The sequence below is a fragment of the Diadema antillarum genome, unplaced genomic scaffold (genome assembly GCF_040938485.1).
Source record: "Diadema antillarum isolate AM-2024a unplaced genomic scaffold, OU_Dant_1.0 scf00000029, whole genome shotgun sequence".
In the NCBI taxonomy this organism is placed as follows: Eukaryota; Metazoa; Echinodermata; class Echinoidea; order Diadematoida; family Diadematidae; genus Diadema; species Diadema antillarum.
The window spans coordinates 7664914-7686406 of record NW_027270918.1 but is presented as its reverse complement, the minus strand read 5'-3'; the positions used below and the strand labels follow the sequence as shown (position 1 = coordinate 7686406).

General features: G+C 37.9%; 1 protein-coding gene and 1 long non-coding RNA gene across 2 annotated transcripts; both read right to left on the bottom strand.

Annotated features, from left to right (window-relative positions):
* Positions 1 to 2356: 2356 nt before the first annotated feature.
* On the bottom strand, positions 2357 to 10621 carry LOC139738726 (uncharacterized). Its single transcript, XM_071649367.1, has 2 exons — positions 10578 to 10621; positions 2357 to 5044 (listed from the first exon to the last, which is right to left on the bottom strand). Exons 1-2 carry the CDS (start codon positions 10581 to 10583, stop codon positions 4457 to 4459), a joined length of 594 nt encoding a protein of 197 aa, XP_071505468.1. The 5' UTR covers positions 10584 to 10621; the 3' UTR covers positions 2357 to 4456.
* A 7168-nt stretch (positions 10622 to 17789) lies between these two features.
* LOC139739220 (uncharacterized) lies at positions 17790 to 21492 on the bottom strand. Its single transcript, XR_011711501.1, has 2 exons — positions 21335 to 21492; positions 17790 to 19514 (listed from the first exon to the last, which is right to left on the bottom strand). It is a non-coding gene; the product is annotated as an uncharacterized lncRNA (long non-coding RNA).
* Position 21493: the final 1 nt, after the last annotated feature.

The window sequence follows — 21493 nt, the reverse complement described above, 5'->3', positions numbered from 1 at the left end:
GTGTTTAAGTTCAAGTTCAAGTTTACTTTTCTCCATCTTTAACATATAATCGATAGCACTTTACGATATGAATAAAAGGGAAGAGACGTGGTCATCGTAAAGCAATAATTGTGAAAATGCAGGGTATACAATGTACTTTTAGTGAGAATTATTTCATTCACTGGATATGTACATAATGGCAATAAAGATCACTATAAAATTAAATCAATATTTTCTCCCAAAATCCATTATAAAGGTGTTGCATGTGTTCAATGCGTTCAAGGAAAACGAAACAAAATTTGCCGTATAGTTTCAGTTTTTTATCGAAGATCAATGAAGGAAGATGTATGCGGAACTTCAAGCAGGCAAAATCGGGGAATTTCACCCAGAGATCCAGAAAGGTAAGTGACACGAATTATCCGAATACTCGACCTGCCTTCTCAAGGATGGGTAAGAAGAAAACGTGACGGTACCTGCATACCGTCAAGGATAACACGAAGAGACATGGGCAGATGCAGAGGCAGATGGGGGTGGGGTGGAGGGGATCGAGTGTGGGAGAGTGTGCTAGTGAACTTCAAGCGCAGACAACGGTTTAATAGTTTTCCCTAAATAGGCAATAGACATGAACATGAACTGCTGTAAGACACACGGTGTAAAAGACCAGTATTAGTTCTGAACGCTAAAGTCAGATTTTGAGCCTAACCGTTGTCTAACCTTGTTTTACTTCTCAATGTTTCTCTGTAAATTTTGAGGAAAAGAAATATAATCTCTTATATCAGAAATCACTGAACGGACACGAACGAACTATGCATGTTTATCGGTCCTCTTGCCCCCCCCCCCCCCCCCACATCCCCTGAAAAATATTACTTATTTCGCCACTGAGCATTCATAATCTTATTTGGTATCGTTGTGTGTGAAAGGACATTTATGGGGAGCCGAGGAGTTCCCGTTTTGACCAAACAAAGTCGTCTGCTCCCCTCGACTTCCGATGCCTGTCTCCCGATGAGATCCGTTCTCATTGCTCAGATCTGCACGAATTGTAAACACGTCCGAGTCATGCTCTGTGACAATAGATATGTAGCAGTCCTGAAATCTACAAAGAAAAGGAAGTCCTCGGTATGTCTTTCCGGAAATACTTTGAAAAGTTATAGGCAGACGATAGGCCTTTTCCTGCCATTCGTACCTAAAGTTCTGAATCCCGGGCCATCATATTCCTTTTCTTCATTCAAGGAAAAGGAAATGTACGAGCAGACAAATACAGTCGTTCTCAGCAATGACAAACAGCGAGCGAGGATCTTATGAGGCCATGACACCATTACCTACTTGCACACGTCACAGCACGTGAATGTGACTGACTGAATAGTTTGTGATCATTTCATGAAGTCCAACTTTTATTCACACTGTTTGTTTTTTCTATTTGTCAGATTTGTTCTCCTTGTCATTGTCTACTTGAACAATAAATTGATTTTACTTCAATTTATGATTATGTCCTAAAAGTGGGAGATGAGATTGCTTGAAGTGGCCGTGTTGCACGCAGTGTCTCTCTGTCATATCCTTTTCCTCCTTTATGTATACTGCACATTACCCGTTCATATATCCGTCCATAATATAATTTCCGTGATTATCCTTATTTTGATCGTTATTACAGCCCCCACCACGACTATGGTAGTACCATCACAACTATGTCAGTATACTCCTGTCCTATATCACGTGTATAGATAGAGTGTCTATCGGAAAATCTTGTGGACATGCAGGAAACTCACTGAACATGACAAAGGTTACGCAGATAAGGTTCTTTTTCCTTCTTTCTTTGACAGGAATCCCATGCACACGAGCAAACGTACACAGTCCAGCCTATACCTTCTTTTCATCAATCTGTGAGCACATATAGAAATATATGTATATCAAACCAATGTAATCTATATTTTTACTGTTTTATTCTTTAACCCTCTTAACAACAACTCAAATCTCATTGCTCTTGCAGCTGATGTCGCCCTTGTATATATATATATATATATATATATATATATATATATATATAGTAGAGTGTAGTGTTACATATTATATTATGTAATATATATCAAATATATATATAATATATATATTGTAATATAATATGATATAATATAATATAATATAATATAATGTAATATAATATGATGAAATATAATGTAGTATAATATAATATAATATAATAACATGTAATATATATATATATATATATATATATATATATATACCGTCGTTGTGCAATGGCCATCAGTTCTAATTATTTACTATTACAAACAATAAAGACGATGACATAAGAGATAATCCTTTCACAACAATTCCTCTCTTTCTGATATCAACTTTATTCAGCAGTTTCGATTAGCTTGCCAAAAGTTACAAAAGTGGAGAAAACCCTCGAAGAAATGACGGTGAATTAAAACTTGAATTCAATTTTAAAAAAAAATCAATATATTAAAACGAGTACTTTATCGACTCTATGATTACACCAGCATCATAAATTATTCAGCTCATTTATTACGATGTTCCTACTCACGTGACGCGTAAAAGTGAATGATTAACAACGCAGAAGTACGAGCACATGCAAAATACAACAAATAGCATTAAATAACTATATATGTACACTGATTCGGAAAATAATGCACGTAGAATTGGCTATAGATAACGAAGAAGTAATCAACCAATATCAAATATTCTGCACTGTATATTCTTCATATAATTCGATGATATAGTTATGATGGTGAAAGACGAAGGGCACCTGGGGAGTGTTTCACAAATCGTTAAAGTTGATCTTAAAAGTTAAGATCAACATAAAACTATTATCACTTTAAAACGTTTATTATTCAGCATTATCATTATCATAAAACATTATCTTAATTATCTAATGTGTTCAGAATACACTTCAAATTGTCATCAAAATTAACTATCCAACTCCTCTGTCACTTATTTCATTTTGTGTATCGATGAAAAAGTTCCATTTTGTTTTCCTAAGGAAGTTAGAACACCATTGAAGACAAACACATCAGCATACCATTAGTCTTTACTTTTAAGATCAACTTACATTCTTTGTGAAACATCCCCTGTTCACCAGAAGGAAAAAAGTGTGATCGGTGAGGAAACACAGTAAAATATTCAGGATTTATTTCTCGCTATTCTGAGATATAGTTCTTCTAGATCAAACGAGCAAAAGTTTCCATCGTTCGAGACGCCATGTGATTGTCTTGAAGTGCTTATTGATCAACTTTACGGATTTAATTGAAATAGAAATATAGTTTATGCCTAGCTTTGCTTAATTGTCCAAATCCTTCAGATTCCTTATTTTCTAGTTATTCATCTTTATTTTACTTAAATGATAGATCAACTATACAAAGAGAAAAAAATCTAAGCTGCAACGGTGATGTTTAAACAAGAATTAGCGGATGTTTGCAAATCATTATAAACATACTAACACTGATCCATTTATTACTCGGAGAATTGCAATCTTACAAAAAAGTACAGTTTGTTGATAAGATTACATCTATAGTTCAATATTGTGTGTACGCAAAATCGGAATCTTTTAGCACGTGTTCATGATGGAAACAAGATGGTTGAAATTAGAGTTTCTTCCACTTCTTATTTCTTGTAACGTTTGACAGTCGCTTCTCTTAAACAGCACCAATTACACTGTCTGTCCAATGTCTCGTGTGTAATTTGAATCTGCACAGGCAGACAGTGAACTGAGCTTTAGGCATCATGTTAGCAGTAAGTAGGTTAAATGTTTAATTTTTAGCCAGACGGGTAGGAGCTTGTTCTCGATGTGCACCCTACGAATCGACAGCTGCGCGGGAGGCGAGGGCCCCGTCGGCTGCTCACGGCCTCTTACATCGCAGGACAACCATGGGGACTCATCTTGGAACAGGGCGAAAACATTCGTAGACTTCCGGCGGATAAACCAGCAAGAAGTATCATGGTTGAGAGCGATTCCATTTGATTCCAGCAGGGTCGTGAGACCTCCCTGATTCCAGTGAAGGAAGGTAAAAATCAAATGTTTCAGAGCCGTGGAAATAAAGCGTCCTGCAGCTATCTCGCTAGGGTTCTAAACCGAATGGTAAAAAAACAATGTGGATCGACCATTAGATGTCTTGATTCATCTCGTTGAGAAGAAGAGAGCGGGGCAACAATTGAAATGCTGGCCATGGAGGCACCTCGGTCGACCTGGCGGTAATCCCTCGACCCTCGAAGCCCACAGGTGGCACGTGCACTAAGTGAGGCGGGATAGAGTCACCAACAAACAAACACATTGTTAATCACACTCTGACTCAGCGGCGCTGATTTTAGTCGGTTTTTGTGCTCTTTTTGACTGACGGTAATTTCATTTTTTGTGAGTCATCAGGCAGTCTGCTTCTGCGGCAAATCGTTACATACTTCACAAGTATTATCAGACAAAGCAGCAAATGAGACGGAACTGATGAGTGTAACTTTTAAAGTTCTGCTACACGTAAATTATTTCTGGATTGTCTCTGAAGTGAATACTATCCTCCGTCACTCCATTTTCATGAACGACTGGATTAAAGTACGACCACGTGTCAGCTGGGCATGCGCGTTGTGACTCCGTGCAATCTGTCGTCTGCGCGCCTGTGCTCACTACATTACAACTGTCCGCGCATTGTGGTCTGGAGCCTCCAAGTCGCTCGTCGGCCACCTGCGCGTTTTCTACCATCACGCCGTCGCCGCTTTCTGACAAACTGTCACCCGTGGACGTATCAAGCGTTGACGAGTTGGTACTGGTGTTGCTGTTTCCTACGTCGTCCTCGGGGTTGTCGCCCCTCAGCGACCTCGGTGTCCGCCCCGTCCTCGCACAGAAGATGACGAACCAGGGAAGGAAGACAAGAAGGCCGACTGCGCCGATGATCATGAGACTGACGGCGACCCACACCTCGCTTGAGTCCCTGACACGAAGTTCTTGGCTGCGGGAAAGTTTGACCAGGTATTCCGCCAACAGGTAGATGCCTACGGAGAGCACCCCGACGAGCAGGAGGAGGATCGTGATGGCCGAGGCTACCGTGTTCTCTTCCGATGACTAGAGAGAAGATGAAAGATGAAAATAAATCGAAACTGGGTTAAAGATGTCATAGTCAAAGAACATGTCGCTGACGTAAAATGTATGACTAACTCCACTAACAAGGACAGACTGCTAGTCAATTTTAGAGGCACCCGGCCCTCAATGCCATTTTACCTCGTCATCCAAACCATGAGGTTGAACCATTACACGAACAATTCTGTACTCATATGGAATATGGAATTAAGATGTATGTATGCAGTCTTCTTTGTTACCTTTCTCTGTGTCTTCCCCCTCTCTCTCATATATATATATATATATATATATATATATATATATAAATATATATATATAAATATGTATAAACATATATATAATATATATATATTCATATATATGATATATATACATACATATATATATTTCATTATCATCATTATCATTATATTATTATCATCATTATTGTTATTGTTATTATTATTATTATTATTATTATTATTATTATCATTATTATTATTATTATTATTGTCATGTGCCTGTTTCAGCAAATCATTGTTGTAGCAAGTGACGCTGACTGAATGTAGGATACCCATTGTCCACTATATTCCTCTGCAGTTCATAGACACCTGTTGTTAGACAACATAAACCTTGCAGGAGGGCTGCACACGGAAGTAAACTTTTCCTCTCATCACACGACCACGGCTCGATAAATGTGATTATGTAGAGCACAGACTATGAATTGCCATCATGTATACAATACGTGTTAACAAGCAAAACAGTAGCAGACGCAATAGATCTTACGGAATAACAAAACCATCAAACCGCAAGTCAAGAGATTTTGATAAAAACAAAAACTGAAGTCCAGCGCCGCTTCGCACAATAAAAACATTTACAAAAAAAATGATAACTTATTCATGGAAGCAGAGAGCGCAGGGTCTTCAGAATTCGTGCAATTATCGAAAGTGAAATGGACCGACTTGCTTAGTGCAACCACACGATAGTGATTATGCACATAAGCCTTCTAGTGCCTGGGATTTTTCAATCATACTGGAAAGTAATTCGCTCACTCAGTGCTCGAGGAATACGCAAAGGCCATGCCACTAAATCCCATTTGCCTGCTCTTGATTAAATTGTACCTGATCTGTATAAAGGGTATAGGATTAGTATCTTGTACTCATTTTTTTTTCATAAGAGTTTAAATCCATACCAGGCGTTCTTAAAATATAGGTCCTTCTTATATCTTCGTCGCAAAATTGACCTTTAGATATTACAGATCCTGACCTGCTGCTATGTTAGCTTCTGATTGTGAATACTATCGCTTTAGGTTGGGAGATGGCAGTAAACGACATCAATTAACACATATCCCATGGGATAGCTTAACAAGGGTTTTTCTCAGCCGTCGCTGATTGCTCCTTGGCACAACTATTATTATCCAGGGTAGTTGAGATATTTTGGCGAGGTTGTATGATTTTGACCGTCCCGAGCAAGTTGCAAAGAACAGGAAGATGCTAAAATCTGCATGTAATGTCCGCAGTGCTAAATAATACTTCCGCTTTAGGTATTTTTCTCCTTTCTCGGCGCCTGCTTTGTCGTAAAACTATAGGCATTATCATCACGACCCTTGACTATACTGAGTTCTCGTCTCTTTTATACTTTCTTTTGTGTCTCGATTTCATCTCACTTCCTCACACACACACACACACACACACACACACACACACACACACATTTTTTCCCTCTTTCTCGTGGGGATTTGATGACAGAGAAAATTATAGCCGACATGCAGTAATTCCCATGAGAACTGCATCCACACCATAATACATTAGGCATATTCACTGCAGCATGTTCCCAAACTTCGATGCCTAAAACCACATACTGACTGACTCACTGAACTTGCAGGAAGAAAGTCATGCTACGGTTGTAGAGTCTTCGAGGGGACAGCTCGACAGGTTTCACTGGACTTACGACGTTTACATGATTTGCAGTTCGTGTGTAAAAAACGCCTTCAAAACAGACTATATTGTAATACTTTAAGGACCTACATATTTACAATATAGGCTAGATGTATAATATGCATAACGAGGATTTCAGTTCAGGTTTTGGTTCCAGTATGAACGGAAGGAAGAGAATGTAATTACTAGCGTTGAAAGTTTGAGGCAACCATTAATCTCAAAGATTTTTTTTTATGGTTCTGATTCTCCGTCGTGACGGTGTTTCTTGGACTCTCTATACAGACTGTTTAAACTATACGTTGCTTCCTTCACTGATTATGTGTCAGTATGTTAACAGTGGAGCCCCGGTTTCCCTCCCACGCCATAACACATTCTGAAGAAGCGAAAGTTTATTCTGCTATATGACATGTATGACACGGGACTCCATTCCGTTCTTCCTTGCACAGCAACTTCATTCTAAAATTAATCTACTGCAATATCACAGTATTTCACTATTCTCGATCCTCCTCCTCCGTTTTCCTGAGAACCAGAATAAAATAGTGACGTGATCACTTCTTCCAATTTTTACTCCTGACATTGTGTGACGGTCATTGACCCGACAGACAGCATGAAGAGCAGCCATTGACGTTGACTGCAGTATATAGAGACTTGATGAGGAGGTGAGATCAAGGCAACAGATATTAGAAAACAAAACAAAAAACCAACCCCCAAAAAAGCTTTATGCGCCAATTATAGTTAGTTATGTAGGCAGAGGAGACAACGTCATGCCTGTAACTTTATACGCCAACCTCCGACTGTGCGTTAGCATAGAAGACTATACGAGGTACGAAAATCGAGTATACAAAGAATTTCGGATATCTTCAGTCGTTGTGAATAATACACATCTCCACCAATTGTTACTGACACACATTAGGGCGGACATTATTTTGAGGACCTAGGTCAAGCGCTAATTTGATAATTCGATTTTTTTTAAAATGTGAAATTCCTTGCATGATCTAGCTATTGATCTTGTTCTAGTATGTGACATTGCCCATTCTTAAAGTTCCTATCTAATATAATAAGCTAGCATAATATGAAACTTTAAAAAATGCTTAACTGTATGAACGTTTTCAGATTCCGATCCTTTTAAGATTTTCCCTGAGTGCTCTAGGCCCTTATACTACTCTTTCCGCATCCAATGAATCTACGTTTATAGTGTAGGGGAAACATTCCCTTTAACTACATCTCTTCTCTTCTTCTCTCTCTCTCTCTCTCTCTCTCTCTCTCTCTCTCTCTCTCTCTCTCTCACGAGCTTGTAACGCCTTGAAAAGACGCACTCGATAAAATGCAATGCAACATGACATTGAGAGATACCTGGAAAAGTCAGCTTATCTCCTAACTGGCGATAATCACTCATTTCAGCCAAGGCATTAAAGATAAATGATACCATTATTGATTACCCCTCATTCAAAGAAATTCTACCTTTTTATTTCGATTTTATCTTTATGGCTTTGAATATTACAATCATTACCTTCTTAATAAAATAATATTGGCGCTCGTAAAATTTTCAAAATGTGCTCTATTGAAACGTCCGGCTAACATATTTATTTCTACTTTCATTTGAACAGTAGCTTCAGGTTTATATGCTGTACCTATCCTTCCTTTTATCGTAATAATATCTGATGTGCATTCAATAACTTGATAAGGCGTGCGATTTTAGTCTATTATCTCAAGCTATACACACTTTAACGCCTGGGAGAAGTAGCAGCTGAATTTACGCCATAAAATAGATTTATACTCTGTCACCATCAGTGTTTCGTTTTCATCTATTATGATCGTAAATTATGCTTTTGTCAATACTCTACAAACCAGTGACGAAGGAGGGCAATTTGATATATAGTCATTGGAAACTAATTAATGCATCATCCATCACAATGTTTGTGTATGTCGCACAGCATCAGGCAATATTTTTCTTCACGAACATTAATATGAAGGCATGTAAAATCCACACTTAGGGAATCTCCTTATCTACACATCTATCAAATAGGAATTCCCTTGTGATCATCTGACCATACTCAGGTTTGTCTGAATGCGAACACAATGCGGACTCTGAGCCAAATCAAATAAATCCAACTTCCACGGTAGACACCGTTTCCCTGTCTACATTTCTCTCTTTCACTCTCTATCTATCTCTCTTGCTATCTCTATCTCTATTTCTTTACTTGTCTTGAACTCTCTGTCAATTTTCTTCTAATCTCTTCTCTTTTCCTCTCTTCTGGAAGTATGTCTTCGTACTTTCGATGTTTTTTCTAGACGTAGCTGAGAGGAAAAGCTGTCATGGGACTCTCTTTTTCCATGACGCATCGGATACTTCCGGTCATGTGATAAGACAATCGAAAGAAAAAATGATGTTAGAATGTGGTTCATGAAGATCAATTTATGCCGGCAAGTCTCGAATGTGTGAAAGCACTTTTACTCTGTCCCTTCTTCATTCTGTTAGTCCAAGAGACATCCATATGAATCGGAGTCATCTTCCTATTTTAGCTCTGTCATGTTTATAACCCCTCTGGAATGGAAGTTATCAGCGATCAGGAATTTTAAAAAGAGACTTTTATCTTGAGAGTCAAAAATGAGGTACAGGCCAGCATGGCAAATAAGGGGTACACGTCTCAGGCAATTGTTAAGAACTTAACACGCACGCGCGCACACACACATACATATATACACACACATGCACACACACACACACACACACACACACACACACACACACACACAACCACTCACACATACATACACACCAACACATATAGGCCTATATACTATCGCAAAGTTTAAGACGAGTTCACTTTCCGCATGGATGACTGTTAAAAAATAAAATCAAAGGACTCTTTTCGGCCGATAAGCGGCTTTAAGCATAAGTTACAAAGAAACAGTGGACGGTTCAGTTCAAAATTTAATGTTCCAATGCATTACTCACTGAAATAGAAACAGTCCTCTTTGGTTAAAAATGGACCTTAAGATAACGAGACTCGTGAGGGATGACATCATTACTGCATCTGATTGGTATATTGTATATGGACGCAGCTTTACTCACTGCTTTCTATTATGAAAATGTGTCAGGCGTATAGGTTTTAATTAGATGCCGATCAACTTTTCGCGAATCGCGCTGCAGGGTCTTATACATGCTGCCTTTCTCTGATATTGTGTAAGAATGAAGCTATGGCAAATTTGCAAATAAAAGTGAAAGCTTAACGCTTCCAATACTCTTCCAGAAATCTGTGAGAAACCGGATATACCATATAGTATATTTTGGTTTCCTATAGACAGTACTTAGAGAATGATACGTGAGCATTAAATACTTAGAGGTTATCATCATAGTGATTTTGGTCACATATATCGTGATAGTGTAAGACGGCAAAATTTCTAAAACATTTTTGTTTTCATGCATCACCTCTCAGTCAGCAAAGCGCGGCAATCAGTTAGATTGAGACACCACAATTGTAAACTTTAACGGATAGTGAATTACTTAGTAATGCTCAAAACTGGACACTGTCACGACGATCATGGTGACCCACTGTATTCCTGAAAAATAACAAAAGTACCCTTGGTCCCCCACTCACCGTCATTTTGAATTTGACGTATTTCTTCTCGTACGACTGATGGCAGATTTCACCTCCATAGGTATACATATACCAAGTTTGAAGTTGTTTGCCCAAACCGTTCTTGAGATATTGCGAGAAAGATCTATTTTCATTTGTTTTATATAACCCATGTGACATTGAATTACCTTTGATCTTTGCCTTTAAGCTCAACCTCAACACAAAAATGAGCTTAATATCAGGAAAGTCCTAAAGGATACCGATACCAAATATAAACTTGTTTGGTTAACTCGGAGCCAAGATATAGATCGATGAAAAAGTGGATACCAAATTGTTGACAGACAGACGGAGAGACAGACGGACAAATATGACGGCATAAGGTCTTTCCTTTGGACGACTTAAAAATGTTAAAAGTTAAAGTTAGATGGGTAAAATGCAGGGGAAGGTTTGGAAGGGACTGCCCCATCTAAGGGTAGGGAAAATTTAGCAATTGGCATCTTAGAAATAAACTTTTTCTGATGCACATTTAAGTGAGTACAATATACTTTCAGAGTATTGGAAATTGTTTTTTGTAAAAAAAATCCTATGGAGTGAAATAACTAGATGAGGGGATGATCCGGGAGGGAGTCCCCTCTCAGGGTGGGGAAAATTGTGTATGGCTACTCGAAAATAAGCTTCCTGGCCCACATTTGTGTTGTGTTTATGTGGGAGTGTGATTATGCTCCATGAAAAATTGACCATCACTAGAATGTTTAATGATAAGGTTGGTTTAATTTTAACTTCTGATGACACTTCAGACTCTTTATGAAATTAGAGGGTGCATTCCAGGGAATGTGCAAAAATACCTTCTTTGTTCTGGTCAGAGCTGTCAAAAGATGACAGGGGCTCCATGACTGTCAAGTTTCCATTCAGCTTCAGAAGTTGTCGAGCAAGTGCCACTGAATGATTGGAGTAAACATTTACAATAGAAGCAATTCCTTCCCAAGTGACTGCTACAATTTTCGAATTCTTGTACACAGCAAAAATGGTATCAGATACATAGATCAGAAAACGTTGCGCAAAAATTTGTCCCAGCAATAAGAATGAATTCCTGCCATAAATTATTATTATTATTATTATTATTATTATTCTTATTTTGGTTAATCATACTTCATGTACAATGATTTGTGTATTCCTTTATTAACAAAATTCATGAAATGACTTATTGATTATTCCCCTGTGTTTCCCATTCTCATCATAAATAGCGAGACGGTAATATCCGGCAAAGACCAGTATTTACCCCACAGTATTTATCAGCTGGGGCCAACCATGGGAAAAACAGCACTCGTGTCATATGCTACTGTTGTAAACTTTGACAGAGTTGTCCGCCCAGATTTGAAATACGTAATCATACATTTATAGCATAAGAATGCTAGGCACAACAAATAATTAAAAAGGCGTACTATACTAGAAACACTGCAATTACTAGATCTTCTTGAATTAGGAGTAAATTTACACCAGCCAGGGACTTGGTGATACCAGGGAGATGGCCACCTCCCTGGTAATACCCATACAGATGAACAATGATAAGTTTCCAGACTTTTGTAGATTCTTGTTTATGTAATCCTTTGGACAGTATCATTCAACTCAAACATCACACCAAAATGTTTTTTAAATCAAACATTCACAATATTGAGGTGTCTTCAAGACACATGTAGGTCCAGGAAACTGTGAGCCGTACATTCATGAATAAATACCATCCTTGAATGGGTAGGACATAATTATAGATAGGAATTTCCAACAAATTTCAAGATGATCGCATAGAAAACATTTCTGCAAAAATGCAAGTTTGCAATGCTGAAGACTAGCTTCCTTTGTCTTTAATTTGCAATGAATTGTTCATTTTAATACAGTGGCTGTATCCAGTAGCACCTTTTGCAAATACAGAGAATGTTCAATGGAACATTCCTATAATTGTTCGCATACTGCTTACTTCTCCAGAAATGTAATGCTCTTATTAAAAACTTACTGGACCATTCTTCATCTTCTTTCAGGACCATGAGGCTAACATCAGGCTGGCTGGTCACAATATCTCCCAATACATCATCGTCGATACTAAAGCCTTCATGTTCATCCACTAAAACAAGATCTTCGCCATCTCTGAAGCTGAATTTTCTTCTGACTGTAAGGGGGGGGGGGGGGGCGTGGGGAGAGAAAAACTATTACAATTTACAAATGTAATAAAAAAATGACTTAAGTATACTTTGCAGTTTGTATGGTTTCATGACAGGATAATAGCTACAGTTGTAGTAGCATTATAACTTTTATACCGCTAGTGTGTTTGAACATTCTGGCAATTTTCAGTGTTTTTGGGAAAGACATTGACAATTTTTTAAGTATATGATGTTAATACAATGACACATATCTCATTTATCACATACTTTATCCCCCCCCCCCCCCCCCCCCCCGATTAATGCCAGTGGAATGACTGGTTTTGATAAATTTTTTTGACATCTTCTTCAGTAAAAATGTAGAAAAGCTTAGGCCTAAAGGAGTCGTTCGCTGGTGCTCTAACCCTATTGACCTAGAGACTAGCTCTTGGACTAGCCTATTCTGGTCTAGAGGTTGGTCTAGGCCTTACTGCCACCCCAGGTGAAAGAATTACATAGCCATGCAATTTTTTGAACCCGGCTGTGACAGTATTAAGGCCTACCTCGATAGACCAGGATAGGCTAGACCAAGTGAGCGGCCCCCTTAGGGCTTAAGCTGTCCCTACATTTTTACTGAAGATGTCCATAAAATTTATCAAATCCTATCATTCCAAACATTCAAACCAAGAACTTTTTTTGTAATAACAAGGTGGTTCTCGAACCATGGCCGGCACAAGTCTCGCCTGATTTTGCAATCAATACAACAAGTAACCTTTTGACCCCAAGATGACCATTGACAATATCCTTATCAACTCAAATCTGATATTAACCCAACTAGGATCAATCGTTCCAAGTTAGAACAAAATTGATGCAGAAATAAAAAAAATGAGAGCAAGTTCAACAAAAACTTTAACATTTTTGTAACAGACTAACAGACCTATCATTTGACCTTTGACCACCTAGATGACATTTGACCTCATTAACTCACACCTGGTATTACCAAGGCCGGCCTAGCCCAAGGATCACTTGTTCCAAGATAGAACAAAATTGATGTAGAAAGAAAGAATTAAATGAGAGCAAGTTCAACAAAAACTTTCACATTTTTGTAACAGACCAACACTACAGACTAATATTAAAGTAACAAACAGACCAACAGACTAACACTAGTAACAGACTAGCTGCACAGACTAGCTACAGACTACACTATACAGTAGCTACACACATACTATTGCAAAAGCGACAGCGTTGCACCCACTACAAGCGGAGCACATCGGGAGAGCACACCGATTATCCAAGAAGATAATGTAATTTCTGTAGACCTGGACTAGACTACAGAGTCTAGATCTAACGTAAAGTATAGACACCTACCACAAATAGAGAAATAGTTATCATCTAAAAACTACAGTAACACTAGACTCTATGGCTATAGATCTATATGCATTGTATCACATAACATACCAGTAGATAAGGTTTCAATTGTAGTTTTGTACATTTGCACATGATATGAACTCCTCTTGCCAAACAAAATTCGCTTATAAAGAAGTATTTTGCGTGGTCCCCAGGCTCAAGGCTTCAAGTTCAAGAAGGCTTGGTCCAAGCCCAAGGCTCGTTGTAGCAGTTAGACTCTAAATTTAATGGGATGATTTAGTTTCTAACGTTAGGACCTACTAGATTCTAAGTCTAGAAAACTACCTGTAGTCTGTAGACTAGGATAGTAGGAGAAGTACTTTTGGGTGCAACGCTGTCGCACGCACTCTAGCTGCAGCTCCACATGCTCCACATGCATTAGCAGTATTGTACAGTCGACTCATGACAAACACCTGAAAAACAGGTACCGTACACTTACTCAGTTCAAAGAATCCTACGATGTCTTCTGGATTTAGTGGCAGCAACTTTCTGATTCGGCGATCTCCAGAACAAATCTTTACACTTATCGGCATGATTGTGCTGTTTAACTGCTGGTTAATGAGGATATTATTGAGTCGAATTTTCATTACCCGCGGCCCGAAGGCGAAGAAAACCTCATCGATAAAAAATGGCCTTGATAATGCATACTATACACATAACATATGCATGCACCGCGCACACACAGCTAGCTAGCTAGCCATAAATGCCGGCCAGCAGCGCGATCCGAGAGCGCAGAGCGAGGTCACATGACAACTTTCGTCCAATGATTTTGCTCGAATTCTCTGACTTATGCGCATGTGCAATTTCAACACCAATTAATGACACCAAAACTCTAACATCAACCTGTAATTGAATATTTCGACACCAGTTGGTGTGATTCTTTCTGAACGGGACCTAAAATCAACACCAAGAGTGTTAATATTTTTCGATTCTGTGCTGGTGTTAGATATTTAACACCCTAGTTTTTGCAGTGTAACATGCCTTGCCTGTCTTTTCAACTTCACAAATCTTTGAATGAAAATACCACAAAATCCAAAATAGCGCTTTAAAATTTTGTTCGGGCATTATCAAAATTACGGGCGTAATATCATTTTTTTTTTTTCAGAGACAATCACAGTCAATTTCTATAATAATCGTTCAAGAAGATTTCATGACTTTCCTTTTCCAGATAACTTCGATGTGCCCCCGACAAATTAAACAAAAAAATAAACCAACGCACTGTTTTGTTGTTGTTGTTGTTGTTGTGATCATGGTACATTGTAGGTCCATACGTGAAGTAGTATCGCGGAAACAGAAGTTGTCCTCAGTCTAGGGAAAATTGCACTGCATTTTTTCTTTTTTTTTTGGTTATTCATACTATTAAAGTAGCAATGATTGACAAAATGATCTCAGAATCGTCGTCTGAAGGACTTTTTTTTTCTTGGCGATCTGTACAAAAATGCTGTAGAGGAAAGTTATAGAATATATATCGCACGGACAGTGTATTTAGATATTCAATTGGTCGTGTATAATAAAAGTGATGTTGGGGTATCATGAATCAACAAGTCAACATACATTTACATTACAGCGTTCCTTTAATTGGAGATAACTTACGTACGGAAGAATTTCGGGGTTTTCCCTCTTCTTGTTATACAATTATGTACGCTACATCTGTATACCGTTGTGCCGTTTAAAATCAATAAAATCATGAATAATAATAATAAAAAAACAATTTACGTTCAGAGGAAACTTAAGGAAAGCGGAACGAACAAGTAAGGCTCCTTACCGTAATCCAACTATATCAAAATGATTATTGAATAAAGAAAATGCAAGGCAAATATGAAAAAAAAAATTGCACGATAAATCGATTTGTGAAAAGGCAGATATTCTACACTCAACATCACATAAAACGCAATTGCTTGTTTTGTTGTTGTTTTTTTCTTGTGAGAATAAAAGCTAACACTGATAAATGTATGTGCAATTTCGCGTAAATAATTTTAGCATGTTGCATTTCACCGATGACAATTTCAATAAAGTGTTATAAAATTTTGTGAGCATTTACCTCGATTTTCTTGTCTTTCTACCGTATCATATGTTGTTTGTCATTCTCTGTCCCTTTATATTCATAGCAATATATTTAGTCCTACCAGTCTGAATTCTTTTTTCAATTTCCTCACGCCTCGCGTTAAAACCATAAAGTCAACACCCATGGGACTGGTGAAGTTCTGTGGACTAATGCGAATATCGATTCACGTGACAGCAAACGTTAAAGAAAAAAAAAAACAAATTAGGGACTTAGTATCATACTTGTGTCGATTTTGGCGATTTTCGACTTATATGATGTCGACTTATGCGAGACAGAGTTATGCTATAATTACAGGTTTTCACTCTCGCTTTGGCTCTGTTCGCACATGGTGGTCTATGCTGAAATAACAACGTAAGTGTCTCTGAAAGAGGCTAGGCAGTCGGGTGGAGACTGAATTACAGTAAGCCTTGGAACGCACCAGAGGACATGTGATACATACCAGCAAAACTGTCCAATGCTACAATTGAGATCAGTGATTATGACGTGAAGACTGTCATATCATATCATACCACAATGTACTACATGTTTATATCGATGTCTTATTTGTCGCGTTCCGTTAGCATCCCGCATATATACAATTTACGTCAAATCAGCTTTTGCATCGCACAATCATTACCAAACACGCAAACGCTCAAGAAAAAAACAAAAACAATGATCACCACCAATGTCCGCCCCTTCAAAAAAAGAAAAAAGAAAAAAAGAAGACAAAATCGCGCACATGGCGCCATATGTATGCTGTATACACTGTATGTACATGTATTATACTTTTGTTACACACTGTACTATTGTTTGTACAATTTATTTGCATTTGCTTCATATTTCACCTTGTACAAATTGTTAATGCTACTTTGCTATAATTCTATAGGATTTGGATATGGAAATAAACGAAATAAAATTAAACATATACAACCGTACTGTAATTGCAAATATGATGTAGACTGATGTGCAGTATATTGGCTGACAACTCTACACATTTCACGAAGGTGAATGCAATTTGCAACAAGCTAGTCCACAAGCATTAGAATGTAACCCTGTGTCATACATTGTAACTATTTTTTTTTTCATTGTATGATTCTAAATTTATCTTAACAGTAAATTTGGAAGTTTAGCTTGACCTTTGAACCTTTATCTCAGACAAGAGAACCACAATTACAGTATCTCCTCTAATTGTTACAGCATACTACCCACCAACATTCTATCGAAAATCGTCTCATGATAATCCAAACACTAAAGATATGCAGATACAAAGTCAACCTTTGCTCCTTCCAGAAGTTAAACCCCCCACCCCCCCCCCCCAAAAAAAAAAAAACCAACCAACAAAAAAAAACCAAAAAAAAAAAACCCAACCAACAAAAAACAAACAAAAAACAAACAAACAAACAAACAAACAAACAAACATAACACAGTTGATAGAGCAAAAATCTAGTCATCATTTATCCAAACACTATGAACACTGTATTTTTGGTCAACACACAAAACACACATTCTACTACTTACACAGACCAATGTATGCAAACGTCAGATACGTCTGAATCGGACAGGGTTTCACACAGAAATGTAGCTGCAGTTCTAGTACACCTTCCCTTTAAGAAAATATACTATGCTCAAAGATGAGACACTAGGCAAACGATCTCATTTTGTTGCAAAACATTTATTCCAATCATGATGTGGGACATAACACTGGTGAAGAAATTTATTGAACAGCTCCTCATTATTAAGCTCTATATACATATCCATGCATGAGTAATGCGTGTGGAACGAACACATACAGAATGTTGTACTTGTCTCATAAAAGTAACCATTTCAAACGACATACCTTGTATGTAGTCAGTTCACAACATTTCACATACTTCAGCATTTAGTTGTCATGAGAATTGATCAGTTGCAATTTTAATCTTATTAAAGCAAGTGAATTCGTCATCTGTACATATGAAACCTTTTACAAGCAATGCAAAAAGCATCTGCAATACATCGGTGAAACAACAATGCATCGCCAAAAATTATTTCTCATGTTTCATCGTACCACCTGAAACTTCGTACAAAACAAAAATAAACAGAAAGACCTGACACCCAACACACTTTGAGAGATTCTATTTGCATTAACAACACAAGAAGTTTGTCTTGAAAGGTTGTACATCCAGACAGCTATGCAGGAAAACATAACTGATCAAAATGTAGCTGTAGCTTAGTGTGTCATTTCCATATGCTGCAAGAAAGAATCTAAAACTAAAAACAAAATCCTTGCAGTTTCAAATGTAATGCTATGTACAGAGAAATGCTGCACAATTTATCCATCTCCCATACATTTGATACAATTTGGAAACTTGATAACCAAATCATCAAAGTAAGTTTTTGCTGGACACAGGAAAAATTGCTAATGGGGCAAAGATAACTGCACTAACGCACTTTTCAAAGCTTTTCCCTCACAAAGAAGTCAAAGTAAGCAAAACCCAATACAACAGCAAGAAGTCTGATACATGTGTACTTGCAATCTAAACAGATTGTCTAGAGGATTTACTGAAGTTCTGCATAAGTAGTTTACCTGTCAAATGAGGGTAGTCCTATACAAGCTTTATGGCGAATTCATCTAAATTATCGACTTATCACTAACGACATAAAGACAAATAGCTGGTCAATTTTGAACCAAAAATAAAAACCTGTCCTTACAGGGTGACAAGATAAATCAGATGTGAATAACAACAATTTGGTGAGCTTTCTGTTCAATCAATATTTCTTACAAGTAAAATACGTCATCTGGATAGGTTGGTGTAAAACAAGCTGAAAACCAAAAACAATAACACCAATTTGAATGTGTCTGCATCTAGATATGTACAAACTTTGTACATGACAAAAATATTGGAGGTTGTAACTTGTGATACCACCATCATGAACTTTATACAGGTGGATAAGCATTGAATGGCTGCAGACCTTCTTTTTTTTTGGATTCAAAAGTTGGTGCAACAAGAGCATGAATTATTAAAACATTGCATATTATACAAAGCCTTCATCGACACAAAATATAATACAAATAATCAAAACTGTGTGCGTTCCAGTTACATGGATGTGCGAGGTGAGAAGTAATCAGATCTAATAGTGAATACCACATCTCACTCTCCACACTCTACTCACACACTTTGGGCTAGCCAAATGACAACGGATGCAGAAACTGGCTTGTATGTTGTCATAGCGATGAGGAACCATCAGCCAATGTGGGGGGGGGGGGGGATGGTAATGTATACCACTGAGCTCCATGGAGGCAAGTGAGAGGGAGGGGAGGAGGTTCCAATCAAGGGTGTCTTACTGCTGGAAGTACTGTCCCCAGCTTCCCCAGGTCTGTGGGTAGGGCATGTTGGCGACCTGCATAAACGAGGACATAAAATGGATGCTGTTTTCTCTGACAAAAACTCAGACAGTAGTCGGCAATATATTCGCTCACTTTCGCCATGCATTTTGTTAACACTCCGGTAAGCACGGTATCACTCCTAACCCTGATCGTCCTCTGACTTTGGGGATCTGGGTACCGTTTGAAATGGGACTATTTTCTCGTAGCAAAGTGGCCTAAACTTTGAAATCACTATACTTTCTTCACGACAAACATTCAACAGAATACAGTACCTTTCCAGTTGCACTGTCAGTACTCAGGCAATCCACCTGAAGGTGTTAGCGCAAAGTCTGACAGAGAAATAGAATACCATATGACAAGTTTTATAGACTTCTGATCAAATGCATTTCGGACTGTTCAGATCTTTAATCATGGAATGATAGAAATTCTATTTCACATGCATTAAAGGGTGTGTACAGTTCTGGTGGAGGTGTAGATTTAGCTTGTAACATTTTGCAAGATATTCAGAAACCACTCTATGAGATGTCAAAGAGCATGCAGTTCTAAGGAGTATCAAAAGTTTATACGATGAAAATCGGTTTTGAAATGGCTGAAATATCCAAAAACAAGGTGGAACAAAGAGATCCTAATAAAGTTGTGGCATGTCGCCTTTTATTATCAGCACTTTTTTGGATATCTCAGCCATGTGAAAACCAATTTTCATCAAATAAACGTTGAATCCTTCTTAACCCTCACTAGGCCGGGCTATTTAGGTAGAATCGCGAGGAAAATTGGCACACACATTGCCTATGATGTAATCCAAAGTACCATGAAGTTAATTTTTTCAAAAATAATCATTTACACTAAATTATGCTAATTTATGCATAATGATGCATGAAATCAAACAATTTGGTATAAATCACTAAATAAAGCTCAATACAGGCACATTTTTTGTGTAAATATTCTTTTTAGTGTCCTTAGCAAATGTAAGAGAAAAAAATTGCACAATCAGAAAAAATTTCCTAGGTATTTCATTGTTTTCTGAATTTCTTATGTATTTCGTTGTTTTTTTGACTTTATGTTTTTCATTGTTTTTTCAATAAAATTTGTCCGCGACATTGTTCCGAACAAGAAAATATGTTATTAATTGATTTTGATCAATAAAACCCCAAAATAACAATGCTTTTATGAAATTTGCCTGTAAACACAGTTTGCATTGAAATTGTACACGAATTCACGTTTTTGAGCAATTTTGGGTCTGACATGCACGTGCATATCTATGTGCAACTTCGGAACCGCGCACCCGGACATCGCAAATTTGGTGTCAAAAGATGCGGGAAACTCGAAAGAAAAAAGTCATGAAATGTCGCGGCGATAGCTTCTCACGATAGCGATACATCGCGCGAAACGTCGAGGGGGGGGGGGCCTCGGAGGCCCCCCCTCCGGCCTAGTTAGGGTTAAAATTACATGCTCTTTCATATTTCATAAGAGGCTTTTCATTATCTCACTTAGTAATGTTCAAAACATGAATCCCTACCTCAACCAGTACTGTACAGTCCCTTTAATGTCACTAGACAGATTGCCACATATTCTTTTACTTTCCAGTAGTATGTTGAGCATATTGCTAGTTACTATGTATATAACACATCCTTCCTCTCCGCATTTGCCACCCCTCATTACATAACTCACCTCTCACTGTCAAAATGTTGGACAGACATTTAAGTTTTTAAACCACATAACTGACTCTTCCTTGATAAGACTGCCTTTAAAAAATAGCTACTATAAATGGTCAAATAACCCAACTCTCTGTGCAAGATTGTCAAAATCATTTGCTACTGCTGATTACATAACTCACCCCGCCTTGGCCCTGGCCCTGTGTGGTCTGGTTTCCTTGTTGGGCCCCGTAGCCATAGTTGTAGTTGTAGCCGGAGGAGGTGGCGTTGTATCCCTGGCTGTTGGAACCCTGACCCTGACCTTGACCTTGTCCACTGGGGCTACTAGCCCTCTTCTTCTT